Source organism: Coloeus monedula, assembly GCF_965178545.1.
Source record: "Coloeus monedula genome assembly, chromosome: 8".
Taxonomy (NCBI): Eukaryota; Metazoa; Chordata; class Aves; order Passeriformes; family Corvidae; genus Coloeus; species Coloeus monedula.
The window spans coordinates 10,392,085-10,419,151 of NC_138788.1; the positions used below are offsets into that span (position 1 = coordinate 10,392,085).

The following is a 27,067-nucleotide window of genomic DNA, read 5'->3' on the forward strand; positions in this document are numbered from 1 at the left end:
TTCCAAAACTTTGCAGCTAGCATCCAATATCACAAAGATATGTGAAACACTCTCCAGATGTAAGATCAAAAATTTACCCTGGATCAAACCTTACCCTTTTATGCTTTCTAACTTGGTTTTGGGCTCACTATCAGGTAACTCTTCTGGAGTGTCTGGGAAAGGAAATAGAACAGTGAAATCATCCTCCCAAATCAGGTAAAAATCAGGGTGTTTTGAAAGTCTGTGTAATATCTGCTGAATCCTATTGCTACCTCAATTATCTTGTTTAAGTTCTTGTGGTCTATGTGTTGCAATTACATACTCATACTAGGATTTTCCCCAAAGCTTCCCCAATGGTTAAAGAAAATTCAGATCTTGTTAATTAATCTTTAATATGAAATGAGTTGAAATTGACAGAACAAGTTTGTGGCTGGCTAGGTACAAGTGATACAAAGCCCTCTCTCATGAATAATGGAGCAGAAACATCTGAGATAAAGAAAACCTCAAAGTTTAAATATCTGTCTAGAGGCATTTGGATTTGCTGCCTTTTTTTTTTTTTTTTTTTATTGCACCTTCAGAGCCCAAGAATAAACATTTTTAGATACCAGTTAAGAGACACATGTAAGTATTCCTCTATTTTAAGGAACTAGCTAGAGAGGGGGATGAAGCAATTAAAGATAGGAAGAAAGGATTTGAAGAAATGAAGAAAACTTGATTTCTCAGAGCTTCCCACATACATACTGGCCACTTCTTATGAGCTGAAATGCAACAGACTGCTTGCATGTTTGCAACTTCAGTGTAGCTACCAAAGAAGGGATGATGAATAACGTGCACATGACATGGACAAACATTACCTTGTCTGTAAGACTGACTGGAGCTACACAACAGGGGCTAAACTCCAGGATTTTTGCAGTAGGCATTATTAGGTTTTTATACACACACAGACATGCTGCTCTCAAGCACTTTCTCAAGTGCTCCTGCTCCTCTGAGCTAAATCTCCCCAATATTATTCCATGACTAATAACTGGAGCAAGTTTAGGTGATGAAGCAAGTACCCAGGAAGAAAGCTCATCCCTAGTGCAATCAAAACAAGCAGTACATTTCCTGAGAAGTCAGTGGTCCAAAAAGCCAGGTTTAGCAGAAACAAAATAAAGGATGATGCCAGGCATCTGTCTTAAAAAAAAAACCAAAAACCAAAAAGCAGCTCTTTCTTCTTCTAAATGAACTTCCAAGCATGGACTAAGCAGCTCATGTACACACATATTCCAGGCATGCACTGGTCCAACGTGACACCCTCCTTTATCTTACTCTGCTTCTCTCACATTGCTCTTGTTTCTCTCTTAAATTATAAATACCCTTGAAGGCAAAGCATCAATGAAGCCAAGTTTGGTACGTATCCAGGAGGATATAATCTGAGTTTTTAATGCCTTCTATGTTGCCTTATACCAATCTGTCCTATATGCCTAGCTTACAAATCAAAAGACACCGTGCTTTTATTACGGACTACTGCTCTCCACATGGCAATGCAGGTCTCTGGAATAATGCAATGATTTATTTTGAAGTACTGTATGAACTTATATCAACCTTTCCAAATGAGATCTTCACCTAGAGTTAAAATTACCAAATGTCTAACCAGATTTCTAATAACCTTATCTACTTTTTATTTGTACAGAAAAAGAGCATGCTTATATCTTATAACAACTAATTATAATTATTTAATGATAAAGATCTTTTACAAGAATCCTACCTATTAGACCACAAAGATGCTGCTCTTAAGGAAGCATTAGAAACCCCTCACAGTTTTAAAGCCATGTATATTTATCTTTCATTCAAACCTCTGGTTTCTGTGTATTAACCTATTATCTTTTAAAAAAGGAATTAATAAACAACTGCAATAACTTCTAATATAGGGGTTAATTGTGAAGCTTCTAGAAAACATTATCTATTTAGCTTTGCATTCAAGACTTCAATTAAATGTCTTTGCTTGATTTGCAACAAAGCTGGATCATTTTGATATAAAAGTCATCTCAGGACAAAAGGAGCTTTTAAGACCTATGAAGGTCAACATAGCCTGGAAACTTTTTTTGATGTTAGAATTCACTTTATTTACTATCACTGATAGCTTTTATTTATTATATAGATTTATTCAGTAGCAAAACATTGTCCCCAGCCAGTTCACAGTATGATTACAGTGAAAAACTCTCACTGGCTGAAGAACTCTGTAATCTCATAAGATCTCTTCAAAGACAAGAAACAATACCATCAGCTCCTCCCTAACAGGTACAAACTACTCTTTTCATACCCTAAAACTAGAGATTCAGCAATGTAATCAAATGCAAAAAAATTTTTTTTGGTAAGACAGCATGAAATACAAGGGGTTTTACATATTCAAAAATATTCAGATATGAAATGAGGCAAAAGCCTTTTTATGTTAATCAAATAGCCAAATGTCAGCAATAGCTCTGCTATTTAGCAGCTCATAGAAGCTGCAATGAAGAAAGAGGGGAAAAAATGTTTAAATAAAACCAATCCCAACAAATTTTTCCTTCTGAGCCAAATTGTACCCTGTTAAACCTCCTCTACTGAAACATTTCAAGTCTATGGGAAACTATAAATACCACCATTAAACGAATTTTTATATATATGTATGTAAAATAATGCCTAAGCACTGCTCTCTGGACCACTGAATACTCTTATATGCTCCAAAAAAAATTCCTCTCCAGAGAAAAACACAACACTGAAAAAAACATTTCAGAATTTTATAGCCATGTGACATAAAAGATACTATGAAGAAAATTATTTTTTAGCCTAAATTATAGCAAGTCTTACCAGGCAATAAAATACAGAGCTGTCTACGTGAAGTGCCAGGGGAGGAGACAACCACTAGTCTACTGACATTTGGCTTTTTGTTGCTATTTCTGTGATGCTAATACATCGATTACAACTTTATTCACTAATGAGCAGCAATTATCACTAATGAGAAAGTGAAATTATTTGGGAGATGCAGATAATCAATTTAGCAGGTTTACCTGCAATGCATGGTAAATCACTTGGATTGTATGGAACAGCTTTTCTCTCTGTTAATTGAAAAAAAAGTGAGCTCCCAATCCCAACCTCTGTATTAACTGAAGAGAGGGTAAAAACTGAGTTCATACATTTTACTGAAAATTTCTCTTTACATATGTTTAGAGGTACTTACTATCTCATACCCTAATTATTTTTAACTTAACAGTTACTGCACTCCGGTAAGATATGCATCTTCTTCCTGTTTCTTTTTTTTTTTTTTTTTTTAAATGCAAATCCCTTTTCCAAATTGGATATTAATTTGTATGACCTTTTCAATATTTTTTGAAGAGCAGGTTGATTAACTCAGATTGTCTCAAAATATTTGGCTAAAGAAAGAAGTGAATTAACTTCAGTTGTATCAACGGAAGTAAAATTCAGTCTGTCTCAAAGTCTGCCCCTGCAACAGATTTTTGTATCTGCCAAGTCCAAGATGTGGCTTTAATCCCCATGCAGGTGAATATTTTAATGGCACATGGTTAATTCCTCTATAGAGCATCCCAGGGATAAATGCCACTAGACCAGTGATTCCCATCATCTTGCAGCTACTCAACCTGAATACAGTTAGGAGGAACTCAGCTGATGAGCAGACAAAATTCAGCTCATGATTTTTAGCCTATAAAGTGCTGCTTTATACTGAGGATTTCAGTTAAATAGTACTTATGACATTATCCAGTTAGCTTCATTTAAGACATCATTCAGGTAGCATGAGCAGTGGCATCTGATCAGCCCAGTTCTGATATTTTAAACACAAATCACTGTTTTTTTTCTAACAACTGGGCATAAGAGAATGCAACAGAGGAAGCAAGGATTTGAGATTATAAATAGAAAACACACAAAAAGATCATTATGTTCCATGAAATGTTTACTCAACTGCTGCTAATGGTAGGAGCAACCTGGCCATAGTGAGGGTCCAGATCACAGCCAGGGTTAACTGTTCACTGTCAACTCCACTGAATGGCAGATTTTAGTACCTCTGATGTAGGGAAATGGCTCAAGCCAAGTAACAACTGAAGGACAAGCACTCCCTGGTCTATGGAACTTTTCAGTAAGCCTGGGCAAGTGGTATCTATATAAATCCTATGAAGAATGCATTTGATAAAGATCACAATATTTAAAGCTCTGTGGAAGGCATGATGACAACAGTTAAAAAGTCAGAACTGATATTTATGTCAATTATTGTCCCAAGCTGGGACACTACATTTCCAGTAAAAAATTGTAAAGCAAATAAGCCTACTACTCCTCCCAAAAAATTTAAGATGTAAGACTTCAGTCAAAGCTTCAGCACTTTTAACTATTAAGAAAAAAACAAAGAAGAAAACAACCAACAACTGGTGAAAGTATTTAGCTTTGACAGTTGAGATTTTTCAAGGAGCGTAATGAATGCTCCAGCTGCATTTTGGTTTAAATTAAGTGGCTAATTTATGTTGTGCTTCTTTGTTAGCTGCTAGTGATGGGCAAGCCCAGCAGCACGGATGCAGAATGGCAGTAATGGACTTTGCATGACATGATTATTCACCAGTAAATGAGTCTGGGGACAGCCCAATACTGCTGTCACTTAAAGCTGTATTAAAGTGCCTGACATGGGCATGTTTAACTAAACATTGAGATGGCAGCTCCCAGAGTGATCACTGGGTGTGTGTGGTTAGGAGTGGCTAGATTCAAACCAAAGGAGCTCTATTCAGCAGTAGAAACTCCAAATATTGCCAATAGGCTTTTTTAAAAATTAACTATTAATTTCCTTTCAAATAATTAAATCTTCTCAGATGCTCTTGGGGTTTACTTCTTCCTTCACAAAGCCAACTGTTCTCCTTACTGTTTGCAAGACTTAACAAAGGAGACTGAGTACAAATGTCAGTCAGCCAGTATTTTCTCAGACACCTTGTTCCCAGTTACAGCTCAGACTCTTCCACGCTGAATAAAAAGAATAAATGATAGGAAATAAAATATGAAAGCAAACTGCAGGCACCGTTCTTGTTCCCAGTTGATCAGATTCTTACACAAAAACAACAAACCTGAGAGGAAAATACTGCACTCCTGCTATTACTGGATCGGTCTGGATCTTTTATTTTAGTTTGAGGTCAAGACAAATATACATCTCTATATTTGCAGTGTCAAATCCACATTGTCTGAATAACACCTAGCACTTTGCACAATAAATGCTCTGGAGCACTGAACACTTATTGTGCTTAATGTCCTGGACTGTCACTCAGGCTTCCAAATGCTACATAAAGCAAATAAACAGTTATAAGGATCTAAAACATTTGAGGAAAAGCAACAATACATTAGTCTTTCCACCTCAAGCTCAGTGGATATTTGCTGGGATATACTTCACATAGATAGAGTTTCAAGTTCAGAGAAAGCTGACTAGAAGATAAAAGGTCCTGATAACCTTCAGAGCTCTGCATCGCTGCTGAAAAATGCTCACTTCCCACAAAAGTCTCCAATGGATTAGCAGCTTTGTGGTGTGCAAGCCCTCCCCACGGCCTTTAATTATATTTCATAGCCACTTAAGCCTTTCCCTAATAAAAAGACAATGCCAAGGGTGAGATTATGAAATACCCCAAAGTTAAGTTGATAACAGTTTAATTAAATGTTGCTCCCTAACAAAGTTTCTGTCATGGCTCTGGCAAAAAACCAGGAAAAGTGAATTTTGCAATTGCTTCCTTTGCTTTTCCCAAGACACTGCATTTCAGAGCACGCTGCAGAAGATCTGGTTACATGACATGGTTGCTAAATTCAGTTTTACACTGAGCACAAAGAATTAATTTTAACTTTGGGTTTCATATGGAGCAGGCTCTGCATGATCAGATTTTGTCTGCTGCTTTTTAATTAAAATAATAGGGACAGGTCCTCAAACGGAGTAAGTGAGCATAGCTCTGTTGAAGTGAGTATTTACCCAGTCTTCCCTCAAAGTCAACAGCAAAAACTTCCTATTAAATCCACAGCGTGCTTTCTATGGAGATGTACATCTCTGTACAGAGAAAGTTCATGGCACTTGTAAGTAAGATTCATTCACTTAATCAAGACAATAAATGCACATTTCTCTTCTGTATTTATTCTTTTGGACATTCATTCCTTCATGCAAGTAATGGCTCTAAGTGCCACAGCCTTGCTTTCACCCTACAAGTCACCTGTGATGGATAAGCAGAAAAATGGTTTCCTAATATCTTCTCTATGATAACTTCTTCTTCTACAGTGCTATATTTTTTATATACTGTATTTTTTCCATATACAAACCAGTTCTGGTTCAACTTCAGCATGGCAATTTTACTTTCATAAGGGCTTGGGGTCAGTGCCTGATCACCTGCTATTGTTGAAACAGGCAACATGTGACATGTACCAAAACACACAAAACATCATCTATTTTCTGTGAAAGACATGGAGAGGAGTAATTAGTTTTACATTTCCCCTTAAAACTGGACTGCTCTTATGGCTTTGAATTATACGACACAATAATCTTGTCTGTTAAAACTCCATATATCCTTCTAGTAGTTTCATCATAATTATCCCTTAATAACACCCAAAAAATAAGGATACACCTAGATTGGGTTAAATCTGTAGTACATGAGGGTATAAAAGAGTTCTACCAGGGCAAACTGGATTAACTGAACTAAATTTAAAACATGCATAATGTCACAGAAATTAAATATGCAAAAAAATACGAGTTCATTTTCAAAAATAGAAATGCCAATAAATATATGGACAAGGAACACTTGATCACATGAGAAGCAAAATTAATTAAATCCCAATGTGAAACTTTGCCATGGTACACTTACTAGACAGTGTACAAAGCCATGAACTCTGAATCAGACATCCTATATCATGCACAGAACAGCCAGAAAAACCCATGGGTCACACCCACACTGGAGCACCCTTCACGCCTCTCCTGATCCACAAGGCACATTCATTGATGTTTCTCCCCAGACCAACATTCATTTTCTGACTAAGCTGCAGCACTTACTGATATGTTTCCTCAGCAAAACTCCTGGCTTCACTTTTGCCATGAGAATCATCATTCCCAGACCCGGCTTTTAGAGGGTAACAACAGGAAACAACCCCTTTTCCTCTACAGCAGCAGAATCACAGTGTTTCATAGGATCCCTGCTGCCTTTTCCAGCTGATTCCACTGCCTCCTAACCAACAACTGAAGGGGTTTCACCTTGCTTTCTTGAAAAGGCACTGGACTTTCCCCTGTTTTTAACTTTACCTTTCCTGCCTACATCAGCTTCTGTCTTAAACAATTTGGCATAAAAACACGGTTCAACAGGAGAGCTTACAGCATTTTACAGCCCTGATCCATGGCACTCCATGCTGAGCAAACAGCCCTGGGAAGCAATCCAGCAGACATGAGTGTTTTTCAGACACTACTTGTCTCCTCCCTAAAAAGCTGCAATTTAGCAATAGGTGCAGAAAGGCACAGCAGCAAAGAGAAAGGCTCAGGCACTTCATACACAGTATTTTGGACAATAGAACATTATTTCTTCACTGTATTCATAACAAATGCTCTTGAAAACACCAAGTGCAACGCTAACAGCTAAACATAAATGGCATTTGATTATTTTATAAAGGTACCCCCATGGTTTAGGACACACCTTCAGTTGTTTATTTATCCCTATGTAAGACAAACTAGGCAGAACATACCCTGATGTGTGTGGCAAGTGGGTGAGCAGCTCAGCTCAGCTCCTGAGCACAGCACTTGTGCCTCTTCAGGCAGGTGGAGGAATACCAGCACTGCTGCCAAAGCAGTTCTCACACACACACAGACTTTGCTTTCTGTAGTAAAGGACTCTGTATGACTGGCTCATCTCAGGAGCTGAGGTCTTCTAATTCAGTGACATTAAATTAATGAACTGCATAACTCCTTACCTGTGTGGTACTTCGGATTTTTAGGGTAGCAACAAACTTATTAACCAAGAATGATTAAATTTGCAGTAAGAAACCATTTTCCTCTGTAATACTCCCTAGTAGGAGACAACCTGAAGAGGTTCCTTTCTGTTCCACAAAAAAACCCCAGGAAGCAGAGCACCCACAACATGATGGTCCATATTAACAGTATTCTTAAGGAAAGGACAATTAATTTCATACATTGCTATAGATGTGCCTCGACAAAGTGGGATGGATCATGACACAACACATGATTAGATCAGTAGGTTAGATTGGAACAAATTAGAATTTGTGCTTTTGTGTATAACACAAATGGAAAAAAATAAGTTACTTTAATTGTGTGTGTACATGCTTTAGGGAAAACAGAGAACTAGAAAGGATTACAGAAGATAAAAGAGGAAACTATATGCTGGATAACTGATTTAGGTATTTCCACAGACAAAAGAAAATTGCGAGATCAGTAATATTCAATTTACAACCCTTGAGTTGTATTTTGTTCCACAAAACTTTGAATTTTGGAACTGATTCCTCTGAGATTTTCTGTCAGGAATTAAGATTTATTTTATCTTATACAGTAATGCATTTATAGATTTAGCCACTTAGCAATTTTTCATAAAATACAGGGGCATTTGTCGGCACTTATCTTTCAATCTCCCACAGTGTAAAACACACTTTTGACAGATGCAATGATAAAGGATGTGAATGCCAGATTACATAAAGAAATCACAATTACATTACTTCTTGGGAATTATTATTAGAACTGTAAGTTAGCACATATTGCGGCACCTGGGATACAAAAATATGGTTTTCATATATTTTTTAATCACCTATATTAATTCCAGATACAATTCTGTCAGCTTGTAAATGAGAATTATTATGTTATCTGAAATTACTTTTGTTCACTAACTATACAAACAGTTTCAAATCAGTTTGCAACCACAAATTTTATCACACCACACAAGAGAAATCTCACGTTAATATCCAGGAGCACAGCAGAATCAAATTCCTCAAAAAGACATAGATCTCTTCCCAGTTAAGAAAGTAAAACTATGGTCAACATTCTCTGTTTCTTGCCATCCCTCCTTCAGTGAATTCATACCCTCCTGCAACTCTGTTTCTGTTCTCACCTGTGCTCCAGTACCAGCTCACCTTTCCATGAAATCAGGTGGAATCACGGCTCTGCAGGGGAACTCTGGTCTCTGACAGATCCCTCTGGGCTGTTCCCAATTAAATGGGTCAGGTATGATCAAAGATAGCAGGTTTTTTTTACCACTAAATGTTTCTAATGAACTGCAGGATGAACTTTAAAAAATACAACAAACAACAAACCTAACATACAACGTTGTCCTTAAGGCACAAAAGGTTACCTCTGGTTTCCAAAATGGAAAGATTGTGGTTATTTTTTTTCTTTGTGGCTAACTAAAAAATCTCACACTGTTGCATTCAGGCTTCTTAGTGAATAAAAGAACTTAATGCATGATCACTTGCTGAAGAAAATGAAAAATAAAGTTAATGAAAATTACTATGTCATTTTACGTTCAAGTTAAATGACACGGAAAAAAAAGTCAATATTCACTAAAACACAAAGATAAGTAAGAGAAGAAAGTAAAACTAGTATCTAAAGAGACATTTTAATTATTTTAAAGTTATTAAGAGTTTCCAAGAGTTCATGTATTTGGAATACACCATGCAACTACAGCAATTTAAGTATAGGCAATGTTAGAAAGGAAACAGCATAAGAGCCATCAAAACCCCCTTTACATAGATTTTCAAAACTGAGGTGTGAGTCAATCCTGACTGTTAATCCACTTTTCATGTTTATGCTCCTGATTCAGGCTACTGCAAAAGTTAATAAAAGTTAATGAAAACACTTACGGAACAAAGTGTATTTAAATTGTTTAGTTAAAGCCAGGCCTTGTTTTGATGGCATTCTCTAAAGCTTGTAACTCTTTTACTAAGGCTCTTTGAAGAGGAGACTGCATTATTGGAGCTGTATCAAACAGTTTCCAGTTTTCTCATGCTAGACCCAAAATATTTGAAAGAGCTGAATAAACTGATGGTGAACCCTACTGTTTCTGGTACTCCTATGACTGAATTCTGTTAAATGGTCTGATAGGAGGAATCACAGCAGGTTACACACCATACTTCTGTAAACTGACTGTCTAGATTGTTCAACTGCTTTGCACATCTTTGTGGACATTAGAAATCTCAGTACCTCCAGTTGTTCCTTTACATTTTTGCCTAAATACAGAATTTAATGTGAAACCAGGTACTAGGTGAGAAGTTCTCACAAACATACAGTAAATAAGCAAAGGTGTCTAGAACAGAAAAACTTCCTGGAATTTCAGTTGTGATGATCTAATCTAAAACAAAGGACTGAAACTAATTAGTTTTAGAACTTGCTTTTGCATAAAGCCAATAAAATATTATACTGTAGGCCTAGATAATTACAAAGCTGCAGAGGGAGGATTACCTTAGAGATATAACACATACGTCTTCTAGTAGTAAAATGACAAAAATAAATGAGGACTAGTATAGCTTTGACAGGATAAGAAAAATAGGATGATCAAAACTAAGACTAAATTCTTTTTTACCTATCAAGAGCAAAACATTGTAGATAGGCAGAGAATCGAATATCAATAAGCAATTATTTGTCTGAATTACAAAGTATCAAGAAGCAGAAAATACATTATTCCAGAGTATTCCTAGACAAACAACAAATTGAGCCATATTATCTAGATATAAGGAAAATCTTCTACCATTAGAACAGTCAAGCATTGGAACAGGTTGCCTGGGGAAGTTGTGTTTTAAAGATTAATCTGGATAAAGTCCTGAGCATCCTGGTGGCACCTGAGCTGACGCTGCTTTGATCACCAGGTTAGAAACCTTCAGATTCCATCCAGAATCACGCAGGGGTTCGGGAAAATCCATTTTACAAATACTTATTAAGTAGGTAGGAAACTCACGGGCACACCAACTACTGCTAGAGGACAGAAGTTTCAGACAACAGGGAACGTAAATAAAAAAAGTACATGCGGCAGCATAATAAGTGGCATAAAGCAAAATAAAACTTTTTAAAAAAATTAAATTAGCACCTCCTTAAAGGTAAAAAGGCAATAACTATTAAGTAATACTCTCAGATAAAAGAAAAAGATCTGGAGAAAAAAGATTTGTGTGTAGTAAATAATCTATTCTAGACCAAGGACCACTTCAAACATATTGCACAGGGAGGCCAGGGCATAAAGACAGCCAGCAAAGAGGGAATGGATACTCTAAATTATTTTAACAAGTCTGTAGCTCCTTGCACTGCAGGGCTCTGCACAATTAACTAAAAGACAGTTGGGAGATAAACATGAGGTTGGCAAAAAAAGGTCTGAATAAATGGAAGGCTCTCATTTATTACTGAATTATAAAAGAGGTTCTAGGCTCTCACACAAAAGAAATAAGTAGTTCTGAATAATAGATGCAGGTGTTCATATATGACCTTATGAATAATTCAGAAAATTTAACATTACAGACTTTTTTAAGGGAAAAAGATAACATCGACACTAGAAGTAATGGTGATACCAAAATAACCAGGGTGTGAGAGATGGCTGCAGAGCTGTGACAAACAATGGAAGAGGAAAGGAAAACACCCAGAGGAAGTAAACAGCTAAAAAGCAGTTTTCAACAACAGTGACACAAACAATGACAGGGAAAGACAGACTCTTTGGAACAGCAGAGGACTTTGCAAGCAGGTTCATCAGCACAGCTGTGCTACCAACATGAGCATCCATATTTTTTAGAATATTGACAGCAAAACAAAGGAGGATAAGATGAAGGTATCAAAATGATTGAGCAAGCAATAAAGATGACAAAATTGTAAATGAAATGATTGATGGTACACACCTTGGTACCATAAAATGAGGAGTATAGAATGGGAGAAAAAGTAATGTTACATCATGGAGTGTATGGGAAGATAATTCCCAGACAAGTGAATCATATACTGCTATTCTAATGAATTTTTATTTGCATAGATTATTAAGAGAAGAAATTCTACAAATTTAGATTGAAAAAAAGATTTAGGGAAATGGAGCATATTTTAGGGAGTGGGGAGGCAGAGAACACACTTCTTAAAAAGTGAACTGTTTTCCCACCACATTTCTCACAGCTCTGAAAGGGGCCCAGACTATGTCCCATTTTTGCCAAACTAGCACCACTAGAACCAGAAGTGCAGGCTGGATATACAGCAAGGTGTCTGGAGCACATTTCAATCCTGAATTCACAGGGCATTTGCCACAATAGGAGTTACACCTGCAAACTTACAGGTGATTCTGAATTTTCTTTGCACAAGGACTGTTAGACTTTCACTGAACAAGGCTGAGCAGACTGAACAGGATGATTACCAAACTGATTCATGGCCTGCAGATGCTAAACCCAATCCACAAACGTGTTGAGGCAATGAAATAGCTGAAACATGGATACTACCACATCTTAAAAGGTATAGAAAAAATTACAAATCACTAGAAAAAGCAAGCCAATGTCATTACGTTACTCAACCTTTGAGCAAAAGAGCTCCTGACATAAAAGTTGAATAAAGCAGCATCAGTGGCAAGGCATTCATTTGAACTGTCTTTCAGCTGTCCTCTATCCACATCAACTGTTGCTGCCTGTTCCGAGCTTCCCTTCCCCTCCCCAAGACACTTGCCTCTGCCACGTGCTCTGAACCCCTTTGTCCCAAGCGCGGGCAAAACCAAATATAACTCAAATTCTTCAGCAGTGTCTGATTGGCCGCTCACCCCGGGTCCGCCCCCAGTCCGCCCCTTTCCACTTCTCCAAGTAAAAGAAGGGCACAAGAGGGGACCTGCCCTCCTTGGCTTGCACCCTTTCTGCAAACATCTGCTTCTGTTTCTGTTTGAAAGCTTCTAATTGCAGGAATTAGGCAAGTGAAGACTATATTTCTCCCTCTTTGCTTCTACTGGTGGTATCAGCTTTGCAGCTACTATTGCTGCTTTTAGAGCTTCTGAAATGCTGGATTGTCCGTGCTACCTCTCTAGGCTGCCCGAGGCTTTCTAAGGCATTGAACTACGAGCCTAGCCGGTAAAAAGCTGTGAGTGTCTCTCTCCACAATCAACTGCATCAGAGTCAAGTAAGAACCTGTGACCCAATACTGACAAGTAAGATATTGGCCATCCAGCGTAGTTCTCACAAATCACTACTTGTATCCAGCAAAAAATAAGTAACAGAATTTCCGTATTTTCCCTGAGGTTTTAATGAGTGTTTTTCATATTTTATTGGAACAAAAACTTGACTTGAACGTGTGCTTAAAAATAAGTAATTTTTGGAAAAAAACCACATGAATACCTATTTAGCTTCAAAGAAACAGCATAATTTAGGACAACTACATCGACTTTGTCTCTCCAGTTCACCTTTGAGTAACTTAATGGAATAAATCAATTTAAAATTACTTGATTTGTTCTTTAGGATTTTTATAGGATTCACTCACCTTCTCCCACCAATGGTCAGCCATCTTATTTCAAGACAAGATTGACTACTAATTGAAAGAATGAGATGCTCTGGTAGCACCTTACCTTGGAAAGAGACTCCATCAGTCAAGAGAAATTTTAAAAACACAGTAGGCAGATTCACAAGAAAAAACTGACTGAAATAAAATTTGTTTTAGTAATTTTCTCTTCATCATTCATTAAACAAACACTTAACCGAGGCCACTTTCTTGGTTTTTTAGCACATTACCTAAAGTACAGAAGCATAGAAAACCTTCATGTAGCAAAATTCAGCAGAAGTCACAGGTTTCTCTCACTGAGGCAGGTTATTAATTTGAGTTTAATAAGTTCTTATATTTTTGTGATACACTAACTAACAATGCACTATGTGCAACTACTTACAGCTCAACAATTTTAAAGGTCTACCCTGTCGGTCCATTGTAATGTACAAAATTTCCAGCCCAGCTGGCTTTATATTCAGTGCATAGACTCTGCTTCACAGCATTAAAGAAAAATATGGCACAGAAGACATCCCAACTTTTCTCATCAGCAGCAAATCATCCTTATCTTGAAAGCAAATTTAAATTATTTGAATGAGAGTAATGAGCACAGTGTAGAATAAACACAGAAAATGAAGTATCTGGTATTTTTCATTAATATCCCATGCATGTATGTATTATAGTGATAAATACATATTTTTGTTTTTCTAAAGCTGATTAACTGTATTTAACACTGCTGTATTCATTTTCTGAGCATTCATATTTTATGAGCTGGGAAAGTTAGTGTATATTGTGATTTCCATTTTTCAAATGCTGCATCACTTCTGGGTACAGGAGAGGACATTACGATAATAAATGAGTAAAACTTCAGTGTGTGCATGCTGTACTCTCCATTAAAGCTAAACAGAGTAGTTTGTGATACAACTGATTTGTAGTCATTGCTGTAAACAGCAACACATTTAAACAGAGTAAGTTCATTGACCAGTAGGTTTCACAAACTAACACAAAAGGAAGGTCCACGGGGGTACACAAAGAAAAGAAAACAATCAGGAAGGTACAAAAGAGAAAAGCTAGGGAGAAGAAGACTGGAAGTTCAGGAGAGGAAAGAAAGATACTCCCAGCTTTTCACAATAGCACCAAATGACTTATATATACTCAGCTTTGTAACTACTGTTGAGAGATTTATCTAGTTTTTTAGATTTAGATGATTTGGAGCCAATCAGGAAAAGGACAAGCTCACTCCATAATTCAGTCTAGTCACACACTGGATCCTGATTTCAGGTTCTGTACATTATATTAGAAATAACAGACATGATACCAAAATACCCACTGACTTCTATGTGTTTTAGTCAGAAATCAAGAGCAACACAAAAGTAACTCTTATTAAGTCCAACACTGCAATTCTCAAAATTTACAGTCAACTAACACTGAAAACAGCCAGAGCCTTTGTAGGTATCAATGTTAAATACTCTTGGCTTGCAGTGAGATACTCAAGCCTTTACACCACTGAAGAACTTTATCCCATGGCACAGAGAATGGGCAAGAGCTGCAAGTGCACGAGGGAGGCCAGGCTTAGGCAGGCAGCCACCAGCCATCAGCTGGCTCAACTCTGTGTTCCTTGCATTACTTAAAACCTTATACTTTTGGTGACTAAGGTCATTATTTCAATGAGGAAACAACTTACGCTCCTACTCATTAACAGCAAGGTGTGGGAAGCTACTAATAGAAGTATTAACGGTCTTAATGGCAAATAAACTGCTTTTTCTCTCATTTTCATCTCTTCTATAAACTGCTTGGTCTAATTAATTTTGTCTGGCTCTTCTCTGTTACTTTGTATCTCACTATCAAATAGTGAAGAGCCTAAATTGTTTTAATTTTGCTGAGAACTTAAATACTGCCCCATTTTATGTTCCTCCATTACCAGGTTATTTTTTATATTTCCATTTTTATTTGCCATTCGAATGTGAAATGCAAAATTACCAAGAGATATAAAAGAATAACCATAGAGTAATACTATATTGTAATTGAGTTTACTTACTAAAGAAGGCATGGAGTAGTACATAATTAACTTAGCACAAAAATAAAAAAAATCATATTAATTCATATGAGAATTACAGGATGACTGATGCAATAGATAGAAATGCAGTGAGTAAATTACATGAACATGATCCAAAAGGATCTGGATCCATACTAAATGAAAATACCTCATGGCAATTTATTTAACCATTCAAAGAAGACAAGACAGCAGTGGTAAACAAAAAAGTTCATTTGTCATCTGAATGTAACAGTTTGCAAGCAACTCTGAGATTATTTCCACTGTTGTTAAGAACTGAGCATACAAGCACAACACCTGCACACTCATACACAGGATTTGTTTTTCCCTCTTTCTTTTGTGCTGCTCACGCTTGTTTCCCAGATAATTGTTGACTGCCGAGTCGGAAGCAATACCAATAGATACCCTTGCCCACTGGACAGAGTGTTTTTCAGCAGAATCATGCTTGAAATGAGGATAAACCAATGCTGATAGGAACAGGAAATTGGATCATGAGACAATTTTCAATTACAATGAAAATATCTTTATTAGGAACTGTCAGCCAGAGCAGGAATATCTCTGCGCTCCATGTGCCAATATCTTACAGTGCCTGCAAAAGAAGAGAAAAGGCAGTGCATGAAACAATAACTTAGTGCTCTACGCAGCTCACTGCCAATTCTTCCATGCTGCTTACCCTTCCCCTCCGCTTCCAGCAATTACTGGCAGGACACCATCTCTACTCATTCTAGGCAGGAAAAAGAAGGACAGAGAAAGGTTTAGTTCACTGTCAAAACCATTGATTTTTCTATACAACTGTAGTATACATTACAAGTGCACCACTGCCATGGAACATTTATTGAGATACTTACGTCCTGCTTTCCAAATCCTTGCATCATTCATGAATGAGACTCGGCATCTATGCAGCACCTCCAAGCAGGGAAAGGGCAAAGCAGCTCTGATTCACCACGGCTGCGTAAACGTTGGGTGTTTGGAGCCTCTCCTCCTGTGTCAAGATAACCTCAATATGCCGTGAACAACCTTCTACTAGTAATAAATCCCCCCACCCATAACAACAGATCCCAAGTTCTCAGGGACATGTCCAGATAGTACTCACTGCTTTGAAGCTTCCTCTCAACTGGAAATATCAAGTGTCAGTGGAAGATCTTGTGGCAGCTGTCTGTAGCACCACCTTTGACATGTGGCTCTCACCTTTGCCCGGCTAGGCTGGTTTCAGTAGTGTACAAGTTACTGTCTACATATTTTTCCATCTGGTTAAACTGCAACTGAGCCCAAACAAAGGCCAAATCTCAACACTGCAAGTCATCTAATTGCATTAGCATACCCTTGTGGTGTCAGTTTTAACAATTCCTCAGGCTCAGCGCAGCATTTACCTAAATACCATATTCAAAATGCAGGGTACGAGACTGACTGGGTATAAGGTCACATTTAAATACACAGCTGTCTGCTCGGTGTTGAAGCCATCCAATTACCTGGATTTCATAACAAAAAGTGTTTAACTCTGAGGCACACCAACTGTGCAGGAACCTAGGGCACATGTCTAATCCCAAACCAGAACATACACATAATATGTGTACATAGAGACAGGACACAGCAAAGCCCCTCTGTGAGCAGATGAGATGCTGTGTCCTCAGCTGAAACCCAACCTGGAAGCCCCTTCTTCCTGAGGTGCCAACATTTTTGAACCTGGCACGATAAAGAAGAGGCTTGTACCTGGCACTGTAGTATAAATTTATAAATTTTCTCTGATTTGTATTTTCTTTGCCTCAGTCTCTTGGTTCTTTTACTCAGAGTTTGGATTGAAACGCAGGAGACACAGAGTTTATCTTCGAACTCAGATGTTTATTATTTCTTATCTATAGCACAGCTGCACAGAGCGTGCCTCTAAGTTAACAAGGTGAAAATGGCCCCCAAGTGCTACCTTCCAAGGTCTTTTAAAGTCCAAATTATCCAATTCTGGAATGCCAACTAATTTATTTTTACTTATAATCCAATAACTAATCATTCATGTTCCGCACTGCAGGTTTTTTGAACCAATACCAGACCACCCAGATTTGTGAAGGAGGAGGAATGGAGAAGAGCTAACCTACACCCAAAATCCTCCATCTTGTTACATATATATGTTACTATAGCCCATAAACCTAAATTTTCTGCATCTCTACATATTCCACCCCGTGATACAACAAACTTCTCTTCAAATACACAGCAACAACCTCAGTGTTATCACACAATTTGGGAAGCTTTTCCCAAGGCCTCAGGTCAAATGCAGTGTGCTTTTGAGGATCATTGCCTGTCAGCACTGAAAGACAAATTCTCTGAACCCAGGGTTCCAACCCTGTAGGAGGTACACAGAAACTTACCTGAAGGCTTATACACAACATCCAATTTTGAGGCTTCACAAATTCTTTCTAACCCATGGATAACACTTGGACTTTATTAGTGCCCTCCAATCAGCACAGAGTGGAACTCAGTACACATTCACCTTGGGAGTGACAGAATAACACTCACATGTGTCATTATGGATGATGCACAACCCCTTTTACAGACTGATACAGACCCCATTTAATGCAACTTTCTCCTCCTCCCAACCCAGACCCCAGGAAAACAGAGAAACCCAGACCAACTCTGGTTTTCTAAACTTGTCAGTACACCTTTTTATCAGTTTTTGGTTTTTAAATTTCTGTAAGCTTCATCACAGATGATCAGGAGGTTCAGTCAGGAACCAAATGCTGAGGAAGGTCACCAGAGTAAGTTACATATATTAAAATTACTCTATCCATCCCGTTCACAGAATTACTACTTTGATAAAGGATCACAGGCAATTAATGACACACATAAGTTAACCACATAGTAAATCTTAGTCTTGCCTTTTAAAAATAATGCAAGTTAATCCAACCCAGTTCAATGCCAATACATAAAATGCAGACACACTGAAAAAATGACATACCAAGAAAAGTAAAGATGGTAGCACCAAATCAAAATGGTAGATAAGTTATAAAACATTTAGGTAAAAATCTTTCCCTCTCAACTAAACTAGAACCATATGCCCTAAACTGAGCCAAGATGTGAGGCAACCTGCGACTTATGCACCAGATGCACACTGACTTTCATTTAGGAGGTATGTTTTCCTCAACAGATACAACCACTGGCAGAGTTTGCTGTAGCCCCTGAGGAACCCCTGCTCCATCCAGTACTATTACAGCACTCAGGCATCAGCTGTTTCTGTAAAAATCTCTCTTCTGATGCTCATGTCTCTTTTCTCTAGAGATGACAAATGACTCTTCTTCCCAGCTAAGTGAATCCCATGGAAAGTGCCAAGGATCTAAATCCATTTCATGCCTCAGGATGCTATTGTTATTTTGCAGCATACTTAAAAGGAACAGGTATTTCATAAGGCAAACAGAAAGATGAGGTCCCAAGAGCAAAGCCTTTAGTAAGTTTGGAAAATGTCCCAAGAGCAAAATCTTTACTGAGTTTGAAAAGATAAAAACCAGAAGGATGAAGAACAAAGGGATTCAAGGGGCGATGACGATGGTAGTAAACATTCCAAGTGTCAATGCCTACCAGAACAGCCCTTCATAGCTCTTCAGCAATTTAACAAGAGAGTACAGATGAAATATTTTAAATGCATATGATTAATAACAATAAAATTATTAGACAGACATGCTTTCATAGTTCTGGGGCATGATTGTGATCAGAATCTCTAATAAGATTATGTGCAAACAGGAGCATAAAAATAGTGTGCCATATTATCAGAACAAGATCTACCTGCTTTATACTATTCAAAAGGAATACAGGGAAAACTGAACTTTATTTCTTTATTTTTTAAACATACATCCTTTACAACACGTACATTTTTGCTCATGTAATTGAACATTCATCTGCTCTTCCAGCAAGGACTGGAGCATTACAGGGTTTTATAACAGACAAGAACTTCTAAATGGTAACTAAGGCAAGGACCATCCATGCACACACTGGTCATTTATTATCATTATCTGGTTGCTGCTCACATCGAGACAGAGACATTGCATTTCAGAGGAGAGTCCAGGTTCCCAGTGTTTGAGCTGTGCAAGGACTAATGAACTTTGCCTTTTTATTTCTTGCAAACAGGAAAAATACTAAGTTGTTGCCTGCCCAGCAGCAAAACCAACTTTTGCAGTTTGCAAAAATAAAAATGCATCAGTCACAGTGCATGACACAAGGTGACAGAGTCAAGCTGGTTAACTGGATCAGGTATTCCCAGAGTCTTAGGCATGCAACCATCTTAGCACAGTGAGGCGGCAGTGAGAATAGGCACAGTGAAAATGCAGCATGCACCATCTTCTCCGGTGTTAACAGCTGCTCAGAATACAGAAAACTGAAGACATTTCACATTGTAGTCATTGCAAGGAGATATATAAAGTTTACTAAGATCCCATTCTTGAGTAACTTTATTACTCTGCTCAATTAAATGCTATTTAATGATTCAGCACTTACAAGGTATTATATACCATCCATACTTCTATTGATTTCAGTGAAGCTCCTGATTTTTCCAGAAAAGATGAGTAGTTCTAAGGAAAAATATTAATTTTCTCTTTAAGCCCTAAGTATAAACAAATTAAAGGTAGTAACTAAATATAGCAACTGCTACATTGGTTCTCTGTAATTCACGCATGGGGAGATTGAGATTATCACATCAAAATTGTTTACACCATTGATACTGGTTTAACTGGTAAGCAGCCCAAGGATGAAGACTACTTCATGTTATGTCTGTATTTCCATCAAAACTGCAGCAACCCAGCTGTTACACTTTATTGGAGCATTTTATTTTCAGCTGTATCCACCATAAATTACTGTTACAGAATAAAAGATCATCATTCTGGATCATTGGAGTAGGTAGTGGAGGTGAGTTGCTGAAACATGTTTGTTCATGTGTTGTAGCAGGTTATTCCAATACTCACCTTTGCATTTCATGCCTTAGCATACCTTAATTCTACTCATCCTCAGTGTAAGAAATGAGTTAAAAAGGCAACTCCTTGTCTTGGGCACTGGCTTGCAGCTCAGAACACCCAAAGATGACTCTCAGGTAACAATTTCACTCTGCAGCTGGGAGAACATGCACCATGCCAGTCTCCACAACAGCTTTCAGTTGCTACCTGTTGCTCCAAAGTGACCATGTTTGCTGTCACAGATATTTGTCCTCATCAACAAATTTTCCATCACGAAAGTAAACCATTCAGCCCTGAAGTGCAATTAACCACTTGGGTCAAAAAATTATGAGAAGCTGTAGATACTTGTATCCCCATGCTCTTTTAATGCTACTGACACATCATTGAGTTTTCTCATTGTATAGAATTTGCTTCTTCCAATCTCTCTTTTTTACCTTTATCAATCTCTCTGGCTCACATGAGCATTACCAACAGGCACCCTGCTTTCCATTGACACGAAATTGTTAATACAACTCGTAGAGTTCCAGTAGGAACACTGGGACAACTTTTCCTTACTTGTGTGTCGGAAATGTCGATAAAATTGTGTGCATCCTCATTGGTGAGACACGGGCACCAAAGCAGAGCGGGTGCACTGCACTCCCGGGTGAGCTGCACGGTGCTCTCCTCACACCGCTCTGCTCCCATACGAGGAGAGGACACAGCCAAGTCTGCACCCTCTCGCAAAGAAGAAATAGTTTCTATGTTACTGAAAGGTATCCCCCAGAGAGCTGAGGAATCTAAATGCTGAAGGCCTGTAAAAACTTACTGCAACTGAGGATCGGAAGCACAGGCACATTAAAAGACCTTGCCCAAAGCCTGTCCAGGAGATTGCATCAGGGGTGGATATTGAATCGAGTGACAATCAGACACAAGACTTTTTTTTTTTTTTTTATGATGTGATGTACTAGAAAGTATAAACCATTTTCTTATCACCAGAAGTTTCATAAAGCTGGAGCACTGATGACAATACTTCAATCCACACTTTTAAGGACATAGTGTCCCTTGACCACATACTTTGCTTTCATCTAGTTCAGGAGGTGCTGCACATGAATACACCCGAACCATACATTAATTGCTACATTTGCAACATCGATATGACTGCCTTTATCTCTCTATCCATACAAAGAAACAAACAGTGTAAATCAGTATCAGCAGCAATATTAAGCTATCAGGTGTTCCAGTTTTGGAATGCACAATATTGCATATTGTATGGAATGCAAACCTGACAGCACCTAGATAGGGAAGGGGGTGTGAGACCATGAGCAAGGTTAGCACAAAATTCAGTGTGGTACATACACTGAATGCATAATTCCTGTTCCCAAAATACTGTTTGTGAGAGAAGGATCCAGTGGGAAGCAGATTTCAACAGGTAATGGAAAAGCAACAGACACAGCCTCTACTGAGCACTGGAATGGGCTGCCACAGGAGCTGGTGGGGGGAAACAGCATCAACTGGTTCACAACAGGATACACAAATTCATGGACCACAGATCCCTAACAGGACAATAAAGGACTGGTTGTGTTTATGCACTTCACTGATCCTTAAGAGTCTAGCACAAAAAGAAAAGGAAATGACTACACTTATCTACCTTCCTTGGCAAATGTACACTAAACTAGATGTGTAGTTAGTGCACATTTCATCTCTCCCCTGAGACACCTCTATAGGCACATGTTCCTACTGACATGAAGTTTCAGCTTTGTCTACTGTGGAAAGAATTCAACTTGCCCTGGCAACCCAAGTTACATGGTTTACATGATTTTCAAACAAAATTTCTGTAAGACAATGATGAAAATGGAATTTCTAAGGCAACTGAGCCCACAAATGCAATGAAAACACTAGAAAGACTGTTCCCTGGATTATGTACAAACAAAGCTGCATCACCTATGCATTGTTGTTTTTTCTAGAGAGAAAACATTTTTTGCACTAATTGCCATTATTTTCTACAGTACAGAAGTAAACTCATTGGAGAGGTTTTACAGGAGTGCCCATGATTTGATGAGCATACTGTCACCTGAACTCTCTGTGCACAGGGTGGGAATTTCTACTTTGCTACATGCACAGCAATGATTCCTTGCGTGCTTACATTTCCTAAATAAATCTTCATGGAGACTAGAGGAGGATTTAAGTAGCACAAGCATTTCACTTTTGCATATGATTCTGGAACTTGCTTTTTTCTAGCCCACAGAAAACAACTTCAAGCCTCATTTTACACTGCTGTCACAATATTTTCAGGCTTGAGACACAAGATTTCATTAATTTTTATGCCATCAGGATCTGTTCCAATATTAAATAAAAAAATCTGAAAGCTACTCAGAGGACTACTCTGAGCCAAGACTTCAGGGATTGGCTTTAGTTCATGCCTTAAAGAGAATGTCTTAAAAAAAAAAGAGAGGAAACTTAAAGTCTCAAAATAAAATTAAAATAATTCAGCTTTGCCTCTTGGGTAACACTTTCCTGCTTCTTATGGAAAGGTTCACTCAAAGAATCCAGTAAATCTATGGTCCTTATCCTCTTTTTCATATATGCTTGTCCTTCAACTTGTATGCCTCAAGACTGTTGCCCACAATTTAAGTTAAGCAGGAAAAGCAGGATATATGCAGAGCCTTTCAAGCAACCATTTCCCAGCTGTGCGTGTCCACTAAGTCTGTTAAGACCCTTGCATCGATTCCACTGGCACTTTTCAAGCCTCATACAAAGTGAAGTGAAACACAAAACTTCTGGACCTCACAAGCCAGTTCTCTAGAGAGAACAGTGATCTAGGCATGGCACAAGTCCAAAAGCAGTAGGAGAAAATCCCTCAGCCTGCTGGCTGTCCTCTTGTTAATGCAGCCTGTGATGCAGTTAATATTCATCACCATATTGGTTTCTTGACAATTTATACTTAACTGGTCAACAAAATCCCCACATGGCCACTTAAAATCGATAGGTTATCAGGCTCTTACTTTTCAAATCTAAAAATAATCAAGTAAAACTTAACATAAGGAAAGAACGCATTAAAAGTAACTGTTTTATGACTTCAATAGGAATTTGCATGCTTTTTATTACAGTGTTTTCAGTCATATTTAATGGTTTATGCAAGCTGTTCTTACATAAAGGACCACTAACTCTGTTAGGGATGGATCTCAGCTTCCCCAGGTCTGAAGATAGCTGAGAGGTGAAGTGGTGATCTGTTAAGCCTGTCATTGTATGAGACTATGAACACATCACAGAGCTGCAGCTGAGCCAACAGAATGTCATCTTTCCCTTTCCAAAATTGTAAGAAGCAATTATTCACTCCTTTTTTAGCTTTTTCCTAACCAATTTAACTTTTTTCACAGAATGATGGATCTTTGACTCTTTTCTTAAAAGAATTTCTCTGACTTGAGAGAATTATCTTTAATAAGATGTTTCTTATTAAATCTAGTTAAATTTATTATTGTAATTAACACAAAATTCTTAAAAAACCCCAAACTATTCTAATTTAAAATTTACTTTCCTTTACATGAAAAAGTCAGTAATTCTACCCTAAAATCACATATAAAATACTATTCCTCAAGATGATATGGTCACATAACCTTTATGTTATGTTTCATTAAAAACCAATGAAATACTAAAACATCATTATGTAGTTTCTAAGCTCCATAGCAGTGGACAAGAGAAAAATTAAACCTTCATATAATTTCAAGTGTAATCTGTAAGTATAATAGGAACCCAATGCAAAACCCAGTGGTGGAGGTCATGGGAGTCTTCCCATTAACTTCCATGCTCTTTGGACTAAGGAACCAAGATAAATATGAGCAATTGAAAGGAATAGAAATTAAAACTTACCCATGAATTCAATTCCTAAATGGTCTGCTATACTCATGAAAGCATGTAAAAGAAAAAAGAGAAAAGAGACAGAAATGTTAGAAACAGAGTAAAATATAAATACAACCTTGATATGGCAGTGCTGCAGAACAGTGTGGGGTCAGGGCCCACAAAGGCACAACCCTACTCCTCAAAGGCAATCCTAGGGTGGGAATTTAGGGCACTCAGCTCTCACAAGAAGGGATGTGTATTTGGGGAAGGACATGAATGCCTTTATATTTGACTTTATGTTCAAGCCAGTTACCTAAAGGGATTTCATTTTGCCATCCTCCTGAAACTCCTCTCTCAACATGCTAACTGCTGTCCTTAGTTAGACACGGTTCCTTCTTTCATTTTCTCTGACTGGGATCAGAACCTAAAGTCATGAATGGAAGGCTTTCACCGAGTTTGGCAGCTCTCAGAACAGCACAGCAGCCACACTTGCACCCAACACACTATCTGCTCTCTGCTGCACAACAGCAAATCTGACTGCAGGAAAGAGTAGCCATGTTCCCAACGTGGCCATCAGACAGACAGGATGCAATAATTTCAAGACACCTCGAAGCGAAGCAAAAATTTTAGTGCTTTTACAATATTGACTGAATTACCACGTGGACTTCTAGACTTTTCAGGGCCCTTTTTTCACATGACGAATTAGAGTCCTCTAACAACTACACAGCAAAGCTAAAAGATTTTCCAACATAACCCAACAGTAAGTTTAAACACTTCATTTTATTGCCAGCTCTGGTACCTGTGACGGGATCGTGGAATATTTGGGGTTCTGTTGAAAATGCTGGGAATTTTTCACTTTTTGCACCCTTTCAACCCACCCAGGAAAAGGTACTGAGCATCAGCTTGCTCAGTTCACTTAGCATACAAATCTATAGAACAGTTGCTGAACAGCTAAACTTCATATTTCTTTTCATACAGAAGGCACAATACGCACTTCAAAAGCAAAGAACACAAGATGATGGTATATGATATAAATACCTTATTACCATGGTGTTAGGGAAGGCACATTATGCGAGTTTAGTGACACCCAAATGAATCTTTCCTTTTGAAAAGACATAACTCAAAATCATACGTATATGTATTCCACATAACCATCTTCTAATCTGTGTTCTTGCATTCATGTACAAGTATCATGTACAAACATCCCTAGAACATTTGACACAAAAAATGTAAATTTTTATAAGAATGTGATTTTTATAAGAGTATGAGATCAGATATATCAAAAGTGCATCAAACGTACTATATTTACAGAGATTTGTAGCTTGTTTTTTTCCCCATCTAATTTTCTGTACCTGTGAAATTTGCAGATATTATCTACCTGCAATTCAAACCTTTGCATCCTTCTGTAAATTAGATCAAAATGCAGCTGAAAATTCCTTGCTTTAAAAAAATGACAGCAGAGATCAAAGCACCATAATCTGGTCTCCAAGGAGCTAAGGATATTGACACATGAAGCAAGATCATGCAATACCATCTTTTAAAGTCTGTACGGAACAGCTAAAAAAAAACCAATCCTTTTTTCCTAACTTGGCTATACCTCTTCTCTACATGTTTTCCATTTGCAGCCTGCAATTCTCCCTTTGAATTCACCAACATGGTTAAAAACCACTTCCTCAAAAAGTGCATACAAAATACACCTTTCCTTCAAAAACACGAAAAAGCATTTCAGTTCATATTTGAGTGGCTTATACGTAAATGAGAATCAAGGGCATATGGAGCCTTCCTGCAAAACATGTTCAACTGGAGGGGGTGGAAACATGTCAGGTTATTTATCTTAAATATCTCATGTGCCTGGAAAACAACTTCAGCAACCAGCATAATGTATACTGCTGACAAAGCTGATTTCCCCAGATTACGATGAAAGGATGTCCAGTGGGAGAAACCTTTATGATAAAATATCCAAGCTGCCAATCATTAAGTGTAGTTCAACAACCTCTGTGAGTAGCTACGTAGGAACAGAAAAGAGGGAAATGGTAACTCTGGCAGGTGGAGCACACGCTGGCACTGGTTATGACCATCAGTGGGCCACCCCTCGGTGCCCAGGCATCAGCCCAGTGAATGCTCTCACTTGCACCGCTGTGGTGCAAATCAGCGACTCTGCAAGCTCCAGCTTTGGAGATGGGTTTGTCCCCTCTTAACAACAGCAAGAAACTCTCGCAGCGGGTCCACGTGAGAGACACATACAGCAGCACGGAATAACCAGCGGGGGCTGTGAGCTGTGGTGGTGACCTGAGACTGAACCAAACGCTAAAATGTGAAGTATTGACCCCAGCAAGCGATGGTGTGACAAAGAACTGTTCTATTGCTCTACAGCTGTGGTGTACAAATGATGAATTGCCTGCAGAGCACTTCCCTGGACACAGCAAGTGCATTGCCAAGTAATTCACCATCAAGAAACGGACTCAGTTAAAAAAAAATGCGTATGAGAGCTATAAATGGGCTGAAGCATGGGCGCTGCTCCACAAGATGGGGTCATTAACCAAATAATGCAACTGTATTTTATTTTTGTTATTGTGGTTTCTTCTTTCTTTCTGGTATTATGTTCTTAGAAACGAATCTATTTTTCAGATAGGAAGATTATTCACCTTTATTTTTTATTTTATCAGTATTTCTGCATTTTCATGTTGGTGTGGGAAAAATACTGTGCCTTATAGTCCTTGCACTATGGTAATGTGTTGCTAGTGCTGAAGCCCTTTTAATTTATACTGTCTAAATACATACACACCTGTGAATACTTGATAACGAGGGCAAGAGAAGATAAATTTGCAGTCACTAATGGATTAATTTATTAGTGCTCCACAA

General features: G+C 38.0%; 1 protein-coding gene across 1 annotated transcript in view; it reads right to left on the bottom strand.

Annotated features, from left to right (window-relative positions):
* Nucleotides 1-27,067, bottom strand: part of NRG3 (neuregulin 3) — a gene marked incomplete at both ends in the record, with an annotated part of 343,802 nt that overhangs the window by 38,543 nt on the left and 278,192 nt on the right. The window contains one exon of the mRNA XM_082286584.1: nt 24,236-24,262. Within this exon, the coding sequence (XP_082142710.1) occupies nt 24,236-24,262 (27 nt within the window). The remainder of the gene's footprint in view (nt 1-24,235; nt 24,263-27,067) is intronic.